The sequence below is a fragment of the Crassostrea angulata genome, chromosome 2, assembly GCF_025612915.1.
Source record: "Crassostrea angulata isolate pt1a10 chromosome 2, ASM2561291v2, whole genome shotgun sequence".
Taxonomy (NCBI): domain Eukaryota; kingdom Metazoa; phylum Mollusca; class Bivalvia; order Ostreida; family Ostreidae; genus Magallana; species Magallana angulata.
This window is the reverse complement of record NC_069112.1, coordinates 3,344,228-3,368,003: the sequence shown is the minus strand read 5'-3', so window position 1 is coordinate 3,368,003 and position 23,776 is coordinate 3,344,228. Positions and strand designations below refer to the sequence as shown.

The window sequence follows — 23,776 nt, the reverse complement described above, 5'->3', positions numbered from 1 at the left end:
TGGCTGAATAATGTATAACTTTCCTTCTCCTAACCTAACCCAACCTTCTCAAATGAACTTAATGAAACTTCGAGTGAATGAAAAAACAGTCATTTTGAATGTACATGTCACAGTTGATGGGCCAGTAAAATTAATGTCGTGCATTTTCTATTACAGCGTCAATAATTAAAATCAAAACTATAATTTGCAAAATAAAAACATATACGCGACCTTTCTACGTTCTGTGTGAGTGGAAATGTATTTTTTCTTCTAATACAAATGAAATTAAATTTGATTCGTAAACATTCCTTTGTTTTAAACAATTCTATAATGTAAAATGGCTGGCACGGCACGTTTATTGGATCAATCTATGAGGACGGATAGCCTAAAAACCATCCGGTCAATTTCGTTTTTAATTTGGCAAAAAGTTTACTTATACGTTAACCTTCCATCGCTGAAAATTGAAAGAAAATCGTATGTTTGTAATTTTGTTAATATGAAATTGAAAATGAAAACCCTCATTTTCCTGTATAATCCTATATCCTAATCCTAATGTCGGTGATGAATCGGACATATGACCAAAATTTGAGCGCGACAAACAGATAAACTATCCGGTCAATTTACTTTATATTTTGCACATAGTTTACTCGTAAGTTGACATTTCACTGTAAAAAAATTAAAGGAAATCATATGTTTGAAACATTCTCCCCCGAGACTCCTTAATGAAACTTCGAGTAAATGAAAAAACAGTCATTTTGAATGTACATGTCACAGTTTATGGGCCAGTGATTAGTGTAAGGTCGTTATATTGACAATGTACATGTCACAGTTTATGGGCCAGTAATTAGTGTAAGGTCGTTATATTGACAATGTACATGTCACAGTTGATGGGCCAGTAATTAGTTTAAAGTCGTTATATTGACAATGTACATGGCACAGTTGATGGGCCAGTAATTAGTGTAAGGTCGTTGTACTGACAATGTACATGTCACAGTTGATGGGCCAGTAATTAGTGTAAGGTCGTTATATTGACAATGTACAGGTCACAGTCGATGGGCCAGTAATTAGTTTAAGGTCGTTATATTGACAATGTACATGTCACAGTTGATGGGCCAGTAATTAGTGTAAGGTCGTTATATTGACAATGTACATGTCACAGTTGATGGGCCAGTAATTAGCAGAGTTTGGGTCAATTACTTTGAAAAGTAATTAATTACTTTCAAATACATTGACAATTTTATCAATTACTTGCAATTACAATTACATTGAATTTTTAAAATGTAATTAATTACTCTCAATTACTTTGATAAATGTAATTAATTACATTTCAATTACTTTAGTTTTATTTTTTTAAATCTTGAGAACATATACATATATTAACAACATTAAGATATACAATGCTTTATGTACGGTTATTTTTTTAAAGGTTGTATAGTTCAGTTCAGTTCAGATTTCTTGAAAATTTTCTCTACATTAAATTCATTAAGTACCATTGAGTTCATTTTTGGTTCTGAATAATATTTTCTCTATAGTGAATTAATTTTTATTCACATATTAAAACTATGTTTATTGAGAAAGTACAACTTTTGGCAGTACAGCATATCAGTATATAAATAATAATTGCTATAATTCACAAGAATGAGATATTTTGATTCTCTTGAGTCTAAAATCAGTTCAGTCTAAAATCAATTGGGGTTCTTGGGTATTGGAGGAGTTCACACCTCCAAAAAATTAGATCTTTACCTATTGCTCTGGGCAGTGTGTCATACTGTATAAACATATGAAACATTATGGGACATTTAATTATTGTATAAACAAAAGTCCATGCCAAACATGTATAAAATCTATTTATCATTATAAGACACCTTTATTATATCTTAAACTTGGAGAAAAGTAATTGTCAATGAGATGTAATTGAAAAGTAATTGAAAATACACAATATTTTTTAATGTATTTAAATACATTCAATTACTTGTAATTGAAGACAGACTCAATTACCAATTACTTTCAATTACTTTGAAAAATGTAATTAATTACACTCAATTACAAATACTTTTTTAAATTACCCCATCCCTGGTAATTAGTGTAAGGTCGTTATATTGACAATGTTGAGCTTGCTCTGTGTTCCCACAAATTGTTGTCAGGGTCAGGGTTCAGGCATGTGAAGGGGGGGGGGGGGAACTGGTGCTTTTTCAATGTTATCTTGATTTATACCTGTTTTTCTATGAACTATTTCTGGGGTTGTGGTTTTTTTTCCACTTTGTCTCTGTCAATTTCATCATCAGTTGCATGTTTGTTGTCATTTTTTTGTGTCAGCCTTTGTTGTTTTGAAAATTGATTATAATCCCCCCCCCCCCCCAAAAAAAAAATAAAAATGAAGGAAATGACTTCTATGCTATGTTCTAACGCGCGTCATTAAATTTGTCTGCTCACCTGATGGCAGTTATCCACACGACGACGTCAAAAATAAATCATTCAATGCTATAAATATAGACACCTGGAAGTATTGATATATGGGTGGTACATTTATTCATCCCTCTAAATTTTAAAATTTTTACAATATTTCCACGAGAATACATTTTTATATCTTGGAAATATAAAAATCCTAGAAACTATCCTATAGTAAGCGGGTTCCGAATTCATGACCTGCAGGTGTTCACCCATTGCGCTATGGACCAATGATGGTCAAGTGTACTCAATAAGATACACGAGGTTGTACATGTATATATTCAAATCTATATGTTGAGCAAAAGTACGGGATCCCATGTTACCCCGTCACTGGGTGAAATGTTAATAAATGGTGGTAATTTCATTTAAACTTATCTAGCTAACTCTCATTTAATACTTTAAGATTAAATTGGAATAAGCTCAACCCATTTAAATTTTATGCCTCGATCATGCACTTGTCTTTATTGCATTGCTTTCTTTGTTTATTGAGCTATGATTTAGTTTGTCTAAAAAAAAGTATTGTCTAGCAAGAAGGACATTAATCATTTGTAATACCTAATTATTAAAAGAGTTAATTTCTGATTTGAAAAGTCCCCCAAAGTTATACTGAGATTATAACTCGTCATTCTTATACAAGAAACAGAACTCAAGGAATTAAACGAATCAAGTAAAAAGAATCCCAGGAATGTATCTATAGTTTATATAAATTGTTTTGAATCAATCGATTTCTTACAAATACACAATTTATAAAAGAAAAATAACAAACCATAATTATAACCCTACATTAAAAGTAATTGGAAGTAAAAGTAAGTGAACGACTTTTGTAGATGACCATCTTCCACGGTCTGACGTAAATCCATTGTCCAGATCACGACCAGCCAAACTATGTACGTAATACAGTATTAAGAAAAAACATTAGTACATTATAAATGATTTCGTCCTTAACTATTTACGTAATACTGTAAAAAAAATCATTGATGTGCAAATATAAACACCAGTTATGAATCATAAATATCAAGAATGTTTTTAAATATTTGCCATTTGCATTTACTCTGTTCGAATTTTCCCGCGTTTATTAATTTTTACTCTGTGTTACCTATGTTACTTTACAATATAACTATTTTTTGGTAATTTTTCAATACCCTTCTTTTAGACAATCAATAAAAAGAAACCCTTTTCATATGATTTTGTTTTATTGTTTCCAGTAAAATAAATGTCTGAGAGCGAAGAATAAACATGACGAAACAAACTTTAAGTTAAATAAATAACACAATGTTTTACAGCAAATGAGTGTCATTTTAGTAATGTTTTTTTCTATGTTCAACAGCTCTCAAGGAAAGTTTCATAACAATGTTTACAATTATGCGTTACATTTAAAACAGAATGCATCTCAACCTTTTCTTTACAGAACACTGGGTCAATTCACAGGATTTAATAAATGGAGGAGGTGATACATATTTGTTACGTTAATTACATTGTAAATGAACAAAACATCATCAGCACCAACCAAAGAGAAAATAAAAGTACAAACATGTTAAGGTGGTATGGAATACCTGTCGATATTACTGTTGATAAAAGTACGAACCTTTACATTTCTTTCTATAGTACGTCACAATATGGAGGTGTCTCATACCACCTTAAGCAAAAGAGATGAATCGTAACATTCCATGATCAATCAAAACCTATAGAAGATTGAGTATAGCGATTTAAACAATGCATGAGATTCTCACAATGCAATAAACATTAACAGGAGACGAACCTAAACTGATGATAATAGCTAATTATATTAAAGCGATCTATTAACTCCCAATCTTGGATCTAAACTAAATTTCTAAGAAGCATAAAGTTAAAATTTCTCCTGTTGGTTCCATCCTGTTGAATAATGAAGCCGACCCATATTTATATCCAAAATAACTGATCTCATTGACTTTTAAAATGCACAGATAATTTCTTGTTTTAACATAGACAACTTCCCATATAACAATAAATATTTATATATTGGTAAGTCGTCCTGTGAATGGCACTAAGCAAAATATATAACTAGCATCATTAGCAGGTGCTTGGTATTGTAGGTGGCTACCTGACAACAGGTGTTAAACCATTCAGTCACTAAGTAGATGTCCCGGGACTTTCAGCATAGGGAAATATGAAACAGTTAAAACTCTGGGAGAGGAGGTCAAACATGTATTTTTACGGTGATTGACGAATCATTTGAAGACCCAGGGAAAACAACCCTACAAAACATTTTTTAGGCTACAGTTGCGATGAAATAAAATGAATAGAAAGGGAGAAATAAAGTGAAAACAATTGTTAAAAAATGTAGTTACATATCGCCTGTACATCATCAAAATTGGTTAAATGCATTTCTGAATAGAATACAATTAAAATAGAGGATATATTGCAGTTTCTACTTGTGTCAGTTCATTGTGCTCCTACAGTGCTGCTATCCTGAAAGTTGACAAGGATATGATAACGTGACTACCATTGTGTAAGGGACTTGTCACGTTCCTTAAATGTACGTATACTGTACTCAGTAAAGACACAAACAGACGTAAGACATATTTAAAGAACTGTTAACAACTTAAAATGGTTTATAGACAGAGTTAAAATAATGAACAAACGTTTACAAATTAAGTGGCAAAAACCCACTTTCAAAGATATGTATACATAAAGGAAAATGATGGTTAGATAGAGTCCACAGAAAGCTGGAAATTTTTCACACAAATTATGCTAGGAAATAGAACGACCAATAGAATACATATACCATTGTTACGTCACATTCCAATGTGCGGTAATTCTGCTCCAGTCAGTTCAATAGCACACAATGGAAAAACCTGATATTTTTAATCCATACGAAAAGGGCATAAATGATTTACATTTACTCGATAGGCCATCATCTAAACATAGTTATACTATTAGTGCAATTAATAACGAAGGTATTTGACTTGATTGAAACAATGGATCACATTTTTAACGTATATTTGCTTACATTACAATGATTAGTATAGCCTTTTATTTTATAACATGATTCAAACTGAAGTAAACAATAACTAACACTGTGTGCATGAGCACAAAAACTCCAAAAAATTAAGGTCAGACGACACGTTCTTCGAGAATCTTTTTTGTATCTCCTCGTTATAGAGAGTTCCAATAAAATTATTAATTTTATAATTATTTTAAAAATGATTAAAATTTAATTACATGTGGTTATGTGTCTAGATGGCCGAGTGGTTAGAATCGTGGCCGCTCACTGCCAGATGCGTACATGTTCTGGAGGTCGTGAGTTCAAATCCCTGCTCCGGCCGAGATAGAGTTCCTCTATAGTGAATTTTGCTGTGCTGTATATGTATTTATTTTTATATCAGCAATTTGAGTGTATTTCCAAGAAGATTATATAGGAAATTGCATACTCTAGTATTTTGTAGAAATGCCTTGTAAGGAACCCTAATTTTTTGCAAGAAAGCTTGTCAAAATAGTTGTAAACCATCAACAAATTCCTGGAAAAAGTTATATAAAATTGAGGAACGTGTCGCCTGACCTTAACAATCAAAAATGCCTCAATGTTATATCATTCTACCAAAATACAGAAGGAAATAATTTATTAAAAAATAATGAACAATTGAAACCCCAATACCCCGTCATATTGTTTTTCATAATAGGAATTATGTTTGCATAATGATTTACAAAGAAATGAACACAGATCTCTATCTTTAACACAAATGTAATATTATCAAAAATACCAAAGGACTACATCATTCAAAACACATATGGAAATGTTGTTCTTCTACTGTACATTCGTTAAAAAAATCATTAAATACGATGAATTGAATTTAGATGATATATGGTTCAAACTTTGCGCATTTCTAAATTATTGTATCTCCCGCCTTTAGCCCCTGCTCCCTTCCTGTGCCCCTGTGGTGGGCCTCCGTGTGCTGAGTATGGCGGCGGGGGTCCCGATGGGCCCTACAATAAAAACGAGGCTCAGTATTGATACAATTCGTCAAAACACATAACGTGACAAATTGTACTAGTCTTTATAAAATAAAGAAAAAAATGTTAGTAAATGCATGCAATTAAATTGCTTAGGTAGCAAGGGACAGTTTCGAATAAAGTACCCGTCAATATTTTTGTAAAATTGAGAGTTGCTGTACTTGAAGGCTTATGAGTGTTGCTAAAATTCATGAAATGATTTTTAATGATTATCATTAGTTAGAGGGGTGCCTCTTGTTGAAATTGATATGCAATATGTAGGCCCCTTATGTTAGGTACATGAGAATCAGAAGTAAAATGCGAAACCTGCGGCTATGACTGTTGTGCTGACTTTACACAGTGAAATTGCAAGTTACAGACGGGAGGTAAAATAACACGAAAAGTAGGTGGATGGGACATTGTAAACTATACACCGGTAAGTTTCTGACATGTGATAGTGCAACATGCACGCGGTACGGAAGGTCAACCCTCTGCAGGGAATTAGCTGGGGGAGGTCTAAAAAGCTGAAAAACCATGAAAAATTATCAAAATATGAAAGGGTCAAAATCTCATAAAAACCAGTATGTAGAGAATTTTACAGGTTTTGATTAGTAATTTTCTTCATAAATTGGTGATTGGCCTTATAAAGAGTGAATTAAAGGTATTTGTGCTGAATGGGAACTGAGGAAATTCTAGTTACAGAGTTCCGAAGACATGCATCCCTTGGCTACAATGAAATGTATCCAAAAAACTGTCCCCTGCCACCTTCAAGACTACATGGTATTTTCATATTTCTCCTTTAAGTGTAATTTTGAGTGGATTTTGTACCATAAGTAATACATTTTGTGAAAATGGATGATTTTCTTGGCTATAGATGTTATGACATGATTTATTAGCTAAAATATGCAAGGGGAGTAACTCCCTCTTAAATGTGTAGAATGACCACCACTAGAGTAAATTGGCTTAGAGAGTAGGCATTTCCTATCCTGATGACAATTAATAGGCTTAAGTTAATTTCTGAGATGAGAATAAATACTTTAAAACATTTTTTATCAATTAAATCATTAAATTTATGAATTTGCAGCCATTTTGCTGTCTGATTTTATGAAATAACATTAATCCACCTGACTTATATCACCCAATTTTTTTAAAACAGCATATTTTTATTTCAAATGAACTTTACATGTAGACAAATGCAGTTATCAAAGTATACAATATGTCAAAAAACTCAAGTTTTTGCTCCTTCCTATCAAAAAATGGTATTTTAGATGTATTTACAGAATTGAAAAAGCCACCCCCTCTTTCCAATGGACTCCATTACCACTACATGTAGGATATGTAACTGTACATTTGACCTTGAAATAACATCTGATATGATAATTACTCTTGAAATGAACAAAAAACAACATATTTTTTACCCTTTTATTGTATATATGCATCAAAAATGTAGAAAAACATGTAAAATTTGAACATTTTTCATGGAATTCTCATCCGTTCCCAGGTACCCGGGTGTGTTTGAATTTCATTTTAATTAAACGCACACATCACACTTGTAGGTCTAACTAATTGAGCAAAGTTAAAAGGAGACTAGAAACCAGAATATATAAGATATCCATTAAATTTGATTATAGGCTTAGTTTTTCATGAAAACAAGAAATCACATGTAGGGCGACATGACTTTTTGTGAATAAAAATGCTACAACTCATCCTTTTACCAAAAAAGATCAATTTTAAATATCAGTGATGGTTGTTTTCAAATATGTGTAAGAAATGACTCCAGGAAACTGCCACAAGTTTCATAATATTAGGTTAAAGTGTTCAAACTAATGCTTCTTGTGAAAATCAAAAGATAGGGGGAGGGTATACATGTAAAGGTATTACTAAGTGATGTGATGCTTTTATCATGATAATATCAAGCAGATGTATGTAGTATTAAATAAGGTTTCTTATTTAAGGAGGTTGAACAACAGTTGACCTCTAAAAGATTAGGTAAAGATGCTTTATTTATGGAGAGCCCTGTGAATCTGTGTTAAATAGAGGAAAGTGGAAATGGTGGGTTCACTTAAATGGCCATATTTTTCTTAAACCTCAATGGAATTGGCAAAATGTGGTGTACTTTTTTTCAGAATAGCATAAGCTTTTTAATTTTAAGAAAAGATGACTTTTCAGAGATTGTTAGTGTATGTTAAAGGTAGCAAGGGACAGTTTCGAATAAAGTACCCGTCAATATTTTTGTAAAATTGAGAGTTGCTGTACTTGAAGGCTTATGAGTGTTGCTAAAATTCATGAAATGATTTTTAATGATTATCATTAGTTAGAGGGGTGCCTCTTGTTGAAATTGATATGCAATATGTAGGCCCCTTATGTTAGGTACATGAGAATCAGAAGTAAAATGCGAAACCTGCGGCTATGACTGTTGTGCTGACTTTACACAGTGAAATTGCAAGTTACAGACGGGAGGTAAAATAACACGAAAAGTAGGTGGATGGGACATTGTAAACTATACACCGGTAAGTTTCTGACATGTGATAGTGCAACATGCACGCAGTACGGAAGGTCAACCCTCTGCAGGGAATTAGCTGGGGGAGGTCTAAAAAGCTGAAAAACCATGAAAAATTATCAAAATATGAAAGGGTCAAAATCTCATAAAAACCAGTATGTAGAGAATTTTACAGGTTTTGATTAGTAATTTTCTTCATAAATTGGTGATTGGCCTTATAAAGAGTGAATTAAAGGTATTTGTGCTGAATGGGAACTGAGGAAATTCTAGTTACAGAGTTCCGAAGACATGCATCCCTTGGCTACAATGAAATGTATCCAAAAAACTGTCCCCTGCCACCTTAGTTATGATTACAAATCTAAAAAAAATCTAGTGTTTCAATTGTACAAACACATAATATTATCATTCAAATTTCAAAAGGTCACTTCTAGAAATATTTTTCGGCATATAACATTGATCTTTTTGTGCAACGCAAGTTTTCATTTTGAATTGCAATTACCACGAGATGTTAAACATCTGTTAAAAAGACAAAACTGTGCCCATTTACATGTACCATTTGTTGACCAACATTAATTTATAACACTGTTTAACCAAAAAAAGATTATTATTAATTATCTATCAGCTTTAAAGCAGATTTATTGACCATACTATAGAATAAAACACAACTTAAAATCTTATCTTCATACAATAAAACAGAACTTAGAATCTTATCTTTAGAAATGGTATAATACACTAAACTAACTGCATCACAATGTTTGTTTTATTTTCAAGGAAAGAGTAGATTAGTTATGCTATAAATTACAACTTCTAATTTCCCTCTCGCACACACTTATCAGAATATAAATTACATTACGAACTAATTCTTTAATATTTATTCAAAATATAAGATTCAAATAATCACTGACATTTATCTTTTCATTTATAAATTAAAAATAAATCGAACATATTTTCCTAATGTTTACTCGCACATACTTTTCAAAAAAAAAAATCTAAAAAAAACCCAGATTGTTCATATTTAATTCAATATTCCCCTATATTCTTTATTCTTAAATACTTGGTTGAAAACAAAACCCACTACAACACGTGATGTTATCTAGTTATACCCATAATGCATCTGGCACCCACCACCATTACTATAAATGCCGTAGTATAAGAGGCGAAAAGGGTAAAGAAGAAAGTATGGAAGCGGCAGCGTGCGTGTGGAAACGTTTACCCTAAATCTTTGATGTTGCTCTTGGTTGCTTGTAAATAAAGGACATACACATTACTATGTCGCAAAATTCACCTTATGAAAAAAAGAAACAGCTCTGCATCTGATTCAGTTTTTAACAAAACGTTTTTTTATACTATACGTAACTGTAGAAGCTTTAGTTTTGAAGTTTACGTCTAATTCTAAGCGTAAAATTCGTCTGATACAGAAGTTCATTACAAATTTACAGAAGACGTGTACAAAGCTTATAATCAAGTAATGTCTTTAAGTACAAACACTGGTTATAATATTAGGGTAACGTTTAGGGTTGTTTTCAATATATACAACTTTATGTAACTTGGTCATTGGGTTTACTGAAATAAGTGTATCACGTAAACAGCTCATCTCTAACATGCAACCAAATGACAGGAACTTACACACTGCCAGTGAATGTTCCCTTTGAAGAAATTTCCCAACTGAAAACAACATTCTACTTAATGACCATGTCTGTGTAGTTCCATGATAGCATGTGGAATACAGTTTCTTTCCACTTATCTTCTTTCTATCCCTAAATGATTGGTCATAACCAGATATAACTTTACAAGTTTTAAATATAAACCCATCTCATCTGGAGTGACCACATCAATATCTGAACACGTACCATTTGCCACAAACCATCAGGCGATACTACCAATGAAGTAAGAGATCCATTTAAAGTATAGAGAACCAAGTGATCAGGATACAACCAATGAAGTTAGAGATCCATCAAAAGTATATAGTACCGATTGGTACTATATCAAAACATGATGGCATCTATTATTTTCTTGTTCAACATCTTCAATGGCACAACTTTTACTATCTACATCAGGTTTTCAATGAAAACAAAATAAAAGAACGCCATGTACGTTTGAAAAATCTGAATGTTATGTTTGAATGAGTGTACCTTCCTTATAAGGAAATGATTCTAAACCAATTCAGTTTATGGAAGTGTAAGAAAGCGTTATATGAATTAAGAATGCAGGTATGCGCAAACATTTTGGAGCTGTTAGCCAGCTGCTAGCGAGTGTTGCTAGGAAAGAAGACATAAATGTAACATGGATAAAACGATTTCTAATCAACACATATCTATATGTTAAACTAATCATTTAGAACTTTTTGCGTTGCATTTGTTTTAATTAATATTTTGTTTCTCTCGCCTTTATTTGTTGTGTACCTGAGCATATTACTGAGGTGCAACTCATGATATACTCATCCTAAATCATGTGTTCTTTTTATAATAACCAAGTCTGACTTCTTCATTACAAAAGATAATAAGTAAGTACAATTAGACTAGACATTAAAAAGTTATCTTTCTAGTGCAAACTACGACAGCAGTTGTAAGCACACAAAATTGGTAAGGTTTCTGTATAGATAATGGCCGACATCAACCAAATCTCACGGCTAGTCGCCTAATTTCACTTCATACCAAAACGCTTATTTGCTTACATATAATGGTAATAAATGAATGTGAGAACATATATAAGTTGGAACTTTTTTCAGATGTCATCTTGCTATTAAAGTACATGTGAAAGAAAGCAGGGGAAATATGGTTCTGATGTTATGGACATGGGCTATGTGAGTTGGTTCCAGTCTGGAGTGTTGTTTTTAGACTGGCTGTGAGTTTTCGCTGATGTGTAGCTCTAGGATATATGCAGGTTTTTTCACACATACAGATTTGCCTTAGACAGGATATAAATACTTACAACTATCAAAGGATATTGAGTGTCGTGGTTCTACAAAACACAGACAGACAGCGTCATATCATGTGTTTCATTGCTAAAAATTCAGTTACTAGTATTAAGTGAAATGAACGCTTAAGTTTTATGTTCGTCCTTTTTATCCTCGTTGCCAATGAGTGAATTTTAAGACTGGGCAAAATCAAAACATCTTTCGAATAACTGTATTAATAGGAAAGAGTACCTATCACACAACTCTGATTGGACGAATTACAGACGGCGTGATGATTGGACGAAATACAGACGACGTGCTGATTGGACGAATTACAGACGACGTGATGATTGGACGAATTACAGACGGCGTGATGATTGGACGAATTACAGACGGCGTGATGATTGGACGAATTACAGACGGCGTGATGATTGGATGAATTACAGACGACGTGATGATTGGACGAATTACAGACGACGTGATGATTGGACGAATTACAGACGGCGTGATGATTGGACGAATTACAGACGGCATGATGATTGGACGAATTACAGACGGCGTGATGATTGGACGAATTACAGACGACGTGATGATTGGACGAATTACAGACGGCGTGATGATTGGACGAATTACAAACGGCATGATGATTGGACGAATTACAGACGACGTGATGATTGGACGAATTACAGCCGGCGTGATGATTGGACGAATTACAGACGACCTGATGATTGGACGAATTACAGACGATGTGATGATTGGACGAATTACAGACGGCGTGATGATTGGACGAATTACAGACGGCGTGATGATTGGACGAATTACAGACGGCGTGGTGATTGGACGTATTACAGACGGCGTGATGATTGGACGAATTACAGACGGCGTGATGATTGGACGAATTACAGACGGCGTGATGATTGGACGAATTACAGACGACGTGATGATTGGACGAATTACAGACGGCGTGATGATTGGACGAATTACAGACGGCTTGATGATTGGACGAATTACAGACGGCGTGATGATTGGACGAATTACAGCCGGCGTGATGATTGGACGAATTACAGACGACGTGATGATTGGACGAATTACAGACGATGTGATGATTGGACGAATTACAGACGGCGTGCTGATTGGACGAATTACAGACGGCGTGATGATTGGACGAATTACAGACGGCGTGGTGATTGGACGAATTACAGACGGCATGATGATTGGACGAATTACAGACGGCGTGATGATTGGACGAATTACAGACGACGTGATGATTGGACGAATTACAGACGGCGTGGTGATTGGACGAATTACAGACGGCATGATGATTGGACGAATTACAGACGGCGTGATGATTGGACGAATTACAGACGACGTGATGATTGGACGAATTACAGACGGCGTGTTGATTGGATGAATTACAGACGACGTGATGATTGGACGAATTACAGACGACGTGATGATTGGACGAATTACAGACGACGTGATGATTGGACGAATTACAGACGGCGTGATGATTGGACGAATTACAGACGGCGTGATGATTGGACGAATTACAGACGGCGTTATGATTGGACGAATTACAGACGGCGTTATGATTGGACGAATTACAGACGGCGTGATGATTGGACGAATTACAGACGGCGTGATGATTGGACGAATTACAGACGACGTGATGATTGGACGAATTACAGACGGTGTGATGATTGGACGAATTACAGACGGCGTGATGATTGGATGAATTACAGACGGGGTGAAACTAGTGTAGAGGAGCAAATAAAATTAAAAATCACTGGGCGAAAATACTAGTAATCCTTTCTACATTCTGTCTATTGTTTGCTCTGGTGTTTTTTTTATTTTGTTCATAGACAATGAAATTTTATAAAGGTTAATTTAACAATGATTTTATTGAATGTAGCTTTGCATGACTTTCACATGAAACTTTTCACGAGAGATTAACATGAAATGAGTACACATGTACACTTTGGTGTGTTTTGATATTCTTAGATGAACACCACTAAAAACCAGACGTTAGAATTTAGTAAATTTTACAGTAAGGTAGAAAATGATATTACTAATCACATATCAAAATTTACAATATGTAGTGTTTTCTTAATCTTCTTCGTAGTGCCGAAATTGACAATTTTCTTTTTTGCTTTAATTAAATGCACCTTTATATTCTGATTCATAAAATGATTCAGAAGACTGCAGATTTTCTTGAAACTTTGAAATTAACTAGAGTTGATGTGAATAACTTACGGTTAAGAAATGAAGAGTTTTGAAATTGTGGTGATTACACAAAAACAACCGCAACCAAATCGGTCTCATTTAATGTAAAAAACGAGAATTTGATATTACAATCAACTTTTGCCAAAACATTACAACCATATCAATAGTTTTGAATTTCATTTACATTAATACTCTTTAGGGTTCCTTCAAGAATTTATTTGATGCTAAGAAAAAAACAGTATTATTTTGCAATAGAATTCCTCTTTGATTTTAAAGATAAATTTTATTTTTTTTATATTTACATTTTACAGTGTCTTGCCTGTGATAACACTAGGTTTCGATTTTGAACTATATAACCCATTACTTCAAATGACGCCAAATTGAGACGCCAGCGGGATTTGCTTATTTATATTCAAATATTGGCTTTAAATTATGTTAATATAAGTAATAAGGAATCTCTCGTTGAATATCATGGGGTGATAATTTCGGTTGGGGCGTGATCAAATCTATCATAAAGCTCTTCCGGCTTTATTGGATTTGATCACGCCTCGACCAAAATTATCACTCCATAATATTCAACGAAAGATTCCTTATTACTGAAATAATGATAGAAATGTTTGGTTTATATAAAACACTTGAACCAAGACTGTTGGATTGTTGTGGCTTCTTTTAAGCAGACTATTATATTTATTAAATCTATTTTAGAACAAGTGCTATAAAGATATAGAAACTAACACAAATAATAATTTCCAGGTTAAATTTTATGAACTTTTTCCTCACTGTATAAAAAATTATACATTTATTAACAAATAATTTGAAGAAAAAAAAAAGTATATTGATGGTTGACTTGATTACCACATAGCCTCGTTAAAAGACATTAAATATCTGAATAGATAGCCTGTCTTAATACTGAAATATTTCAAGAAAATCTAATGGTTGACTTGATGACAACACAGCCTTCCTACATTAAATCTATGAATAGGTATTCTGTGGCTGATTTGGTAGAAACAGTTATGCTGGGGAACAGTTAAATGATTAAGGACAGCAATAGTTATGAAAAAAAGTTAAGAAGATTATAAAAGTTCATAAAAGTATGAAGACTTTAAAATATAACCCCTTATTAGAAACTTAAAAAGGCAAAGTATATGTACAAATATACTATTTTATAAAAACAAAATAGCTTATTATGCCACTAGTACAGTATATTAAAGTTACAAATAGATGTAACTCTAATAGCACTTAGTTCTTACATAGTAATCATTCTTTTTTCATCAATTATTTAAGGTTTTATTTAATAAATCTCCAAAAACCATAACTTGAGTCTTAATGAAGACTTGAACAAGATGTCGGATTGAGGAGAAAGGTTTTAGTTTGATATTGACTGTTAGTAATTGAGTAGCAGTATGATCCACAACAGTGTTAGCAGTTTATGAGTGAAAAACACCATTGTTAGTGCATTACACAGTTAGTTTTAAAGCATATAAGAAAGATAAAATGTTATAAAAATTAGATTGGAAGGCAAATCAACCTCATTACCCATTAATGACCATTAAGAAAATTAATGCGATAAATAATCATCTCCCATCTTACCCTTGAGTCCGCAAATATATCTCTCATTACTACAGAACCAAGGTCCTAAACATCCTACACTAGAACTAAGGTCCTAAACATCCTCCACTAGTACTAAGGTTCTTTACTTCCTACACTAGGACTAGGGTCCTAAACATCCTACACTAGCACTAAAGTTCTAAACATTCTACACTAGGACTAAGGTCCTTAACATCCTACACTAGGACTAAGGTCCTTTACTTCCTACACTAGGACTATGGTCCTAAACATTCTACACTAGGAATAAGATCCTAAACATCCTACACTAGGACTCAGGTTTTTAACATCCTTTGCTAGGACTATGGTCCTAAGCATCCTACACCAGGACTAAGGTCGTAAACATCCTACATTAGGAGTATGGTCCTAAACATCCTTTTTAAAGCACAATCTTCTAATCTATATAAAGACTGATTTTTTTTAAATCCCGAAGAATAACCTAACATCCTTTCATATGGATGCATGTTTTTCACAACCTACATAAGGATTTATGTCATAACAAACTTACACAAGGACTTAAATATCTTTATCACCCTAAACAAGGAGTATGTACTAAACAAGGTGTGTGTACTAAACAATGTACTTAAAATTAATAATTCTTTTATATTACAAGTTGATAACTGTCAATCACATCCATGTAAGCACCTTTACACACAATGAACAATGACATTACACTGATAAATACAAAGACTATGACAAAAACTTGTCTCTCAAATTCAAATACCGAAACCAAAAAAAAAAAGATCTTTGAATACAATGTGCCATTTAAAAATAATGCATAATCTGTAATTAGTTTAGTAAAACCTGACTACTTCCATGTATACAAGACAGACTTGTACACCAACAGTTAAACTTGTGACTAGTCGTGACTCTGCCAATGATGTAGCCACTCACTTCATTAACCCAACACCTAATGAGTCCAACATTTTCTGTCTATCATCATTACTCTGTCAATCTAATCAGTTGTTGATCACAACTATAGTTTTACCATTCGTTGTACAGCACAAATTTCGTTAGCCCAGATACACTAAAATTGATAATAAAATCTGATTTTTTCTGTATATATAAGTACAACCTTGGACATCAACCACTCCACTCATGTTTGTCCTTATCTATCCCCAAATGACTATGTCAAGGTCATTGACCACCCTACCTGTGCCCGGTACTGTTGCTCTGGCTGACGACGTCGTCGCCTCAGTGTGTCCGTCAATTTCAAGGCTGGTTTGGCGTTAAGGTTTGAGCTGGGTGTGTGCACGGCACATAACTTGATGAACAATCCCATAAACAGGATAAGGCCTATAGCCATCAGTAACACAGCCCACCAATATTCCTACAACATTACATTTATATATTCATATATCACACTGCTATCAGTAGATCAGCCATCATCATTCTCACTATATTGCATATGACACAGAAGATAAACCTTTTATCTTACAATAACTCAGTTTTTGATATTAGACATAATTTTATTTTACTGTTACCTACCATTGTCAAGATCTTGTTCATATTGGCCAGACATTTTTACTCAGTAGTATTGTTACTGACTGACTACAGAAATATATCGGGTTGATCAATCTCATAGGTGGTGAGGCGAAGCTAATAAGTGTCTTGTTTTCCCCGAGGACAATCAAGTGACACATTTATTCTCAAAATGTGATGTTTGACGCAAACCCATGGATACAAGTTGCCTAACATCTTGTCCAATTTAGTTACTTACATGTAAACTTTTTCAAAATTATCAATATTTAATAATAATATGAAATGTTGAAATGACAAGGCGAAATGTCAGTCAATAACATCTATATTGCCAAATATTAATTCTGATCAAAGAAACATAAAGATATATGAGGCAATCGCTGCTATATTTAAACCAATGAAAGTGTGACATTTCAGTCCAAGGGAAAACAATTATTTTTAGTGTTACCCTTCAATAAGTCAGTATGACTTACAATAATCCAGTCTGACTTACAATAACCCAGCATGACCTACAATAACTCAGGATGACTTACAGTAATCCATCATGACTTACAATAATCTACCCTCACTTACAATAATCAAGCATGACTTACAATAATCCACCATGACTTACAATAATCCAGCATGACTTACAATAATCCAGCATGACTTAAAATAACCCAGTATGACTTAAAATAACCCACCAAGCCATACATTAATCCAACATAACTTACAATAATCCAGCATGACTTACAATAATCCACCATGACTTACAATAATCCACCATGACTAACAATAACCCAGTATGACTTACAATAACCCGGCATGTCTTACAATAATCCAACATGACTTACAAATAATCCAGCATGACCTACAATAATCTAGCATGATTTACAATAATCCATCATGACTTACAATAATTCAGCATGACTTACAATAATCCAGTTCTTTATATTGGCAAGCGTTTTTTCGTTAAATATCAAGGTCTTCAGTCGTTGTAGTGGTCCTTCATTATCAACGCCACGGCAACGAGAAAACACATCACAGTAACCTTGGTAATTGTTACAGGGGGAACCTAGATCATAGAAAATCAACACATGAGTTGTGAAACTCTGGGATAAAGAGGCCCATGGGCTACATATCTCAACAGACCAACAGTTTTTGTATAGTGTTATATCTGTTCTTCGACATCTTCCCTAAGCCTATACATTTCTAAGTTAAATTTTAAACCCTTATTGGGACTCCAGTATTGGTATAGGGTCTCGATTTGAACAATTAAGAACCTACATTATTTGAGGATGTATCATTCTATATCAGTTTTTCAACGATTTCCCTATATATTTCTAAGTTACACTTTAAATTTTTATTGGGACCCCACGATTTGAACAATTTAGAACCTTTATCATATCAGGATGCTTGCATAGTAATCTCTTAAATTGTAGCATCATAGTTCTTGAGAAGAAGATTTTAAAACAATTTCCTTTTATATTTCTATGTCAAACTTTGAACCCCTCTTAGGCCCCATTATTTGTTCGGGGGTCAGGATTTTACAATGTAGAGTCTTCACTATAGTAGTATGTACAAGTTTCTTTGTAAATATTGGCATTTCTGTTGCAGTGGTTCTTAAGCAGAAGCTTCTTAAACCAATTCATGCATCTCCTTTTATTTGCTTTCTTTAAACAATTTGAAATTCCCTTCCCAGAAGGATGCTTTGTACTAAGTTTGGTATAATTTGGCCTAGTGGTTCTTGAGGAGAAGTCAAAAATGAGAAAAGTTTAGAGACGAACAGACAGACTGACATACAGATGGATGGGTGTGATCAGAAGAGCTCACTCGAACCAACGATTTAGGTGAGCTTAAAATTATTACATGGTGAATCTGTATCATAAATCTAATAGTATTTAATTTCATTTTCAAATCTTAATTTGTCTATCAAATATTTCCCAACTATGGATGAATCCTACAGGAGCTTTTTTTATGCAGGACCGAGGATTAAGACTAGGATTTTGATTGGGTAGGTTTGGTTTGTTTACTTTCCCGAGAACAGCAAAATATAAAAGTGTTGACAGGTCTAATCATTTACTTGATTCCCTCCTTCTAAAGAAAAGCAGGTTAAGTTTTGACTTGTGTTAAAAGTAACAACCAGACAGGCAACTTATTTCTGCATACATGTGTCATACTATTGAATCATTTAATTTTGTGAGGGCCAATTTTCAGGGACTGTGGGTTTGTTTTATTTGTGGGGATGTAGTATTGTGGATGCGTCAGTTCTTAGTTTCAGAAACTAAATCTTTTATAAAAAGTTTTCGTCGAGGATGTAAATTCTGATTCGTGGGTGACAGCTATTAACGAATACCACAAAAACTGAACCACACAGAAGTCTAATGATTCCACAGTATTTCTTACAGGGAGACAATATATATTTCACCTGGGGTTTCAGACAAATATCTTACCGGCTGCCAGTTTGATTCCGCCGCTGGACTGTTTCCGCTGGTTGACATCTTGTAGGAGAGCATACAGGGCATTAGAACTGTCCAGGTTCTCGTTTGTGGCATAGCATACAGCATTAGTGTCATTCTTCTCTGTTGAAAGATTCAAACATATAAATCACACTTTGGCAAAACAGACAAAAATTAGGCCTAAGAAAAAAAATTGTTTGTTTCCGCTTTCCCGACCGACCCTAGATTTTACCCCCCGACTCATAACTTTTTTTAAGGATGTTTGATGGAAAATCGTTTATTTTCGTTTTTATCCGATTTGGAAAAAAAATTACTCAAAATTTTGGTCACAAAAATGCTTGAAGCAGTTACTCATCTCAAATCAGTGTAACTCAAACGTTTTGTTTCAAAATAGCTGTATGTTTCCATGTGTTGTAGATTTTAATAATGCTCTCACCGTTGGCAGAGGAAGTATCTGATATATAATATCACTTTTGTGTTTTCTTAAGACCAGCTTAATAGTCAGGAATGATATTAAAAGTATTTCTCATATTATACTATTCAGCAGTGTCAGTATCTAATCGGCATGTATGGATACTGCAATATAAAAAGAAAAAAAAATATTTGAAAAAATAAAAAAAAATTCCGACCGACCCTGCTTTTTTTTAACATGAAAGCGGAAACAAACAATTTTTTTGTTAGGCCTTAGAAAGATTGATTTTATATCTACAGCATGAACTATAACTTGTCGATACTACACACTACAAATTTTAGACAACTTGTCTAAAATGCTAACTAAAAATTAGACAACTTGTTTATAATGCTCACTACAAATTAGACAACTTGTTTATAATGCTTACTACAAATTAGACAACTTGTTGATAATGCTTACTACAAATTAGACAACTTGTCTATAATACTTACTACAGATTAGACAACTTGTCTACAATACTTACTACAGATTAGACAATTTGTCTATAATACTAACTACACATTAGACAATGTATATACTACAGACTTGACAACTTGTCTATAATACTACAGATTAGACAACTTGTCGATAATACTTTAGATTAGATACAATACTTACTACAAGCTAAGTAACACAGCTGTTCCTTTTGATGTTCTGTCAGACAATTTGTCTATAATACTATATATTAGACAACAATACTTACTACAGGCTAAGTAACACAGCTGTTCCTTTTGATGTTCTGTCAGACAATTTGTATATAATACTATAGATTAGACAATAATACTTACTACAGGCTAAGTAACACAGCTGCTCCTTTTGTTGTACTGTCAGATCACCAGGCAGTGTAACAAAGCATTCCTCCCAATCGCCTGGAGTTATCCCATTTTCTGCTGTTCCAACCTTTAGACGGAGCCTGTGCAAAACTGAAAAGAAACCATTCATATTATTGCAGCTTCCTTTTATTTGACTGCAATAACTTACAGCTAACGACTTCTAAAAAATAACAGCCTTGATGATTGCTTCTTGTGATTTTACACACAGATTCTGTAAAATTGTACTTCGAAACTTGCTGTTGGAGAAATCATTGCAATAACAAACTTACCCCTTGTTGGCAGACCAGAGAAATCATTGTAATAACAAACCTACCCCTTGTTGGCAGACCAGAGAAATCATTGTAATAACAAACTTACCCTTTGTTGGCAGACCAGAGAAATCATTGTAATAACAAACTTACCCCTTGTTGGCAGACCAGAGAAATCATTGTAATAACAAACTTACCCTTTGTTGGCAGACCAGAGAATGTCATTTCAATAACAAACTTACCCCTTGTTGGCAGACCAGAGAATGTCTTTGTAATATCAAACGTATCCCTTGCTGGCAGACCAGAGAATGTCTTTGTAATAACAACTTACCCCTTGTTTGCAGACCTGGGAATAGTCATTACAGTATTTGAGATCTGGCTCCTTCACTGAATCTGGACATGATGCATTGTTCCCAGTGAAAAGTAGTTAAGGTCAATAATCATTTACAATCTTTTGACATGAAGCATTGTTCCCAGTGAATCAGAGTTAAATACAATAACAATTCATTAACATAGATTTAGAACAGTTATGTATCTACTGTTATGATGTTATTGTAACATTAGATGTTCATGGTTATAGAGAGTACCCATCATTAACAAATAAACAACACAAATGACATATAAAACTTTGTATTGTTTGTTCACACTCCCCTATCTACATTTATCTTTAGATCCCCCATTGAATAATTACCCTAGCATGATATCATTTATGAACCCCCAATGCTGTAACACTATTTCTACAGTGAATCCAACAAGGTGTCACAACCAATATTAAGAGGGCTCAATGGCTGTGACCATTTTAAGACTATATTGATCTCCTTTAAAAAAAGAGCTTCATATAAAAATATAGAAACTCATCCAAAGGTAAAGTATATGGATGTTTTCTTTACCAAATTATAGTTTATAGTTTAACAATTTGAATCTGAATAGTTGATGTAGATATTGGGTGAATTTGTTTACCATCCTTTGAGTAGATCTGATAATTAACTGTTAAAATATAGCTTAACAATACTTTTGGAGAAACGTTACCATTATAAGTCTAAGAAAGTTAAATGATCGCTTGCTGATATTGATTGTTGTTAAAGTAAATAAGGAACATAAAGAATGAATGAGGATGGCACTGGTAATATTAAAATATGGACTTAGTTTTATTTGTTAAACCTCCTTTTAAAGTCAACCAGGTTTGTATAAAAATCTATGAACCTGTCAATAGTAAACAAAAAATAATTATTAAGCAACCAACAAACACAAAACAAATAGGCTCTTTATTGTGGGAAAGCATCTGAGCAAAATCCATGGTTTTAATGCTATTGAAGCAAGATATTAGCCCATTAGCTAATTCTACTTTTTGAGGTTACAATATCTTATTTATGAAAGAATGTATTTTATAAATTATCCCAGTAACTCATAGTTTTGATATCTAAGCTATAGTATTTCATTTCTAATATATGTGACAAGTTCGTTATTGTTACCATATTGAATACTTGTAGTTAGAGAGTACTACCATTTTCAGAGTGATCAGAATTGTGAAACATTGTTCCACAAACAGGTGATCGTTGCAAAGTTATATTTTTATGTTTATTATATGTATCATGATATAATGTAATCTACAAAGGAGCTACATTACAAACTTGTTTTTATTTAATCAAATATTGATATTGATAATGATGTAGAACATATTTCTATACTTTTGTAAATTGTGTTCAAGAGCAGTAACTCTTCTTGACACTGTAAGAATTATGCATTATACTCATAGTTATCCTTCTTTACAAATAGTTTGATTAGTGAACTCTGAGCAGTAATGTATTTCATGAATATATATTTAAATATGATTGTATATTTTTATGCTGAAACTTATTGTAAACATTGATCATTTTTATGCTGATATCTATTAGTCATATTACATGTATCTGAATAAATGAAGAACCCTTAAGTGGACTTGTTGATCTTTGGGACAACCCACTGTCACAAATGTAAAATGTTTGAGTGTATGTGTGTCGATTTAAAGTGGTAGAAAACACTAACTAAATAGAAAAAAAAGAGTTAGATATTATTTATTGTAATTTGATAAACTTTTATTAATTTACATTTATATTATATTTTCATTTATTACTTATTTAATCAAAATCTCATCTACTACACACTTAACGTCCAAATCCAGATCACGTTGTTTGATCTTATTGACTACATTGAGCTGTCCGTCCATTGTAAAAAAAATTCACTGAGAATCAAAATCATACCCCCACCCCCATCCCCCGGGGGATTGTTTTGAGTCTAATTAAAAAAGTCAAAACAAATTATCAGACAAATACACCAGTCTAAACAATAGTCCGAGATAAATGTGTCTGATAAAGCATGCGTTTTATTTGCTAACCTAACCACAATATTAAATGTTTGGCCTATCTGGTTATCTTTAACGTTCAAACCTACATACATATCAAACAAATAAGAACATCATTAAAACATGTCCTGCTGAGAGAGAGAGAGAGAGAGAGAGAGAGAGAGAGAGAGAGAGAGAGAGAGAGAGAGAGAGAGAGAGAGAGAGACTGAGTAAGATGCACATGTTTACATGTATCAGAGGAAGTCTCAGAGAGAGAGAGAGAGAGAGAGAGAGAGAGAGAGAGAGAGAGAGAGAGAGAGAGAGAGAAATGTAAACAAACATACATACTGTAGATAATAATAGAGTGTTTGTGTGCGTCACCTTTTA

General features: G+C 33.3%; 1 protein-coding gene across 1 annotated transcript; it reads right to left on the bottom strand.

Moving 5' to 3' along the window:
* Positions 1-4,657: 4,657 nt before the first annotated feature.
* LOC128171964 (disintegrin and metalloproteinase domain-containing protein 10-like) lies at positions 4,658-21,294 on the bottom strand. Its single transcript, XM_052837739.1, has 7 exons — positions 21,267-21,294; positions 20,777-20,911; positions 19,532-19,660; positions 18,014-18,153; positions 16,774-16,950; positions 11,828-11,857; positions 4,658-6,390 (listed from the first exon to the last, which is right to left on the bottom strand). The coding sequence occupies exons 1-7, from the start codon at positions 21,292-21,294 to the stop codon at positions 6,274-6,276; spliced, it is 756 nt and encodes a 251-aa protein (XP_052693699.1). The 3' UTR covers positions 4,658-6,273.
* Positions 21,295-23,776: the final 2,482 nt, after the last annotated feature.

Coding starts and splice junctions, on each gene's coding strand:
- LOC128171964 (XM_052837739.1), bottom strand. CDS start 21,294: ATGACATTCTCTGGTCTGCCAACAAAGG. Junction 19,661..20,776: donor GCTGTGTTACTTAGCCTGTA/GTAAGTATTATT, acceptor ATCTTTCAACAG/AGAAGAATGACACTAATGCT. Junction 11,858..16,773: donor AGCAACAGTACCGGGCACAG/GTAGGGTGGTCA, acceptor TGTGTTTTGTAG/AACCACGACACTCAATATCC.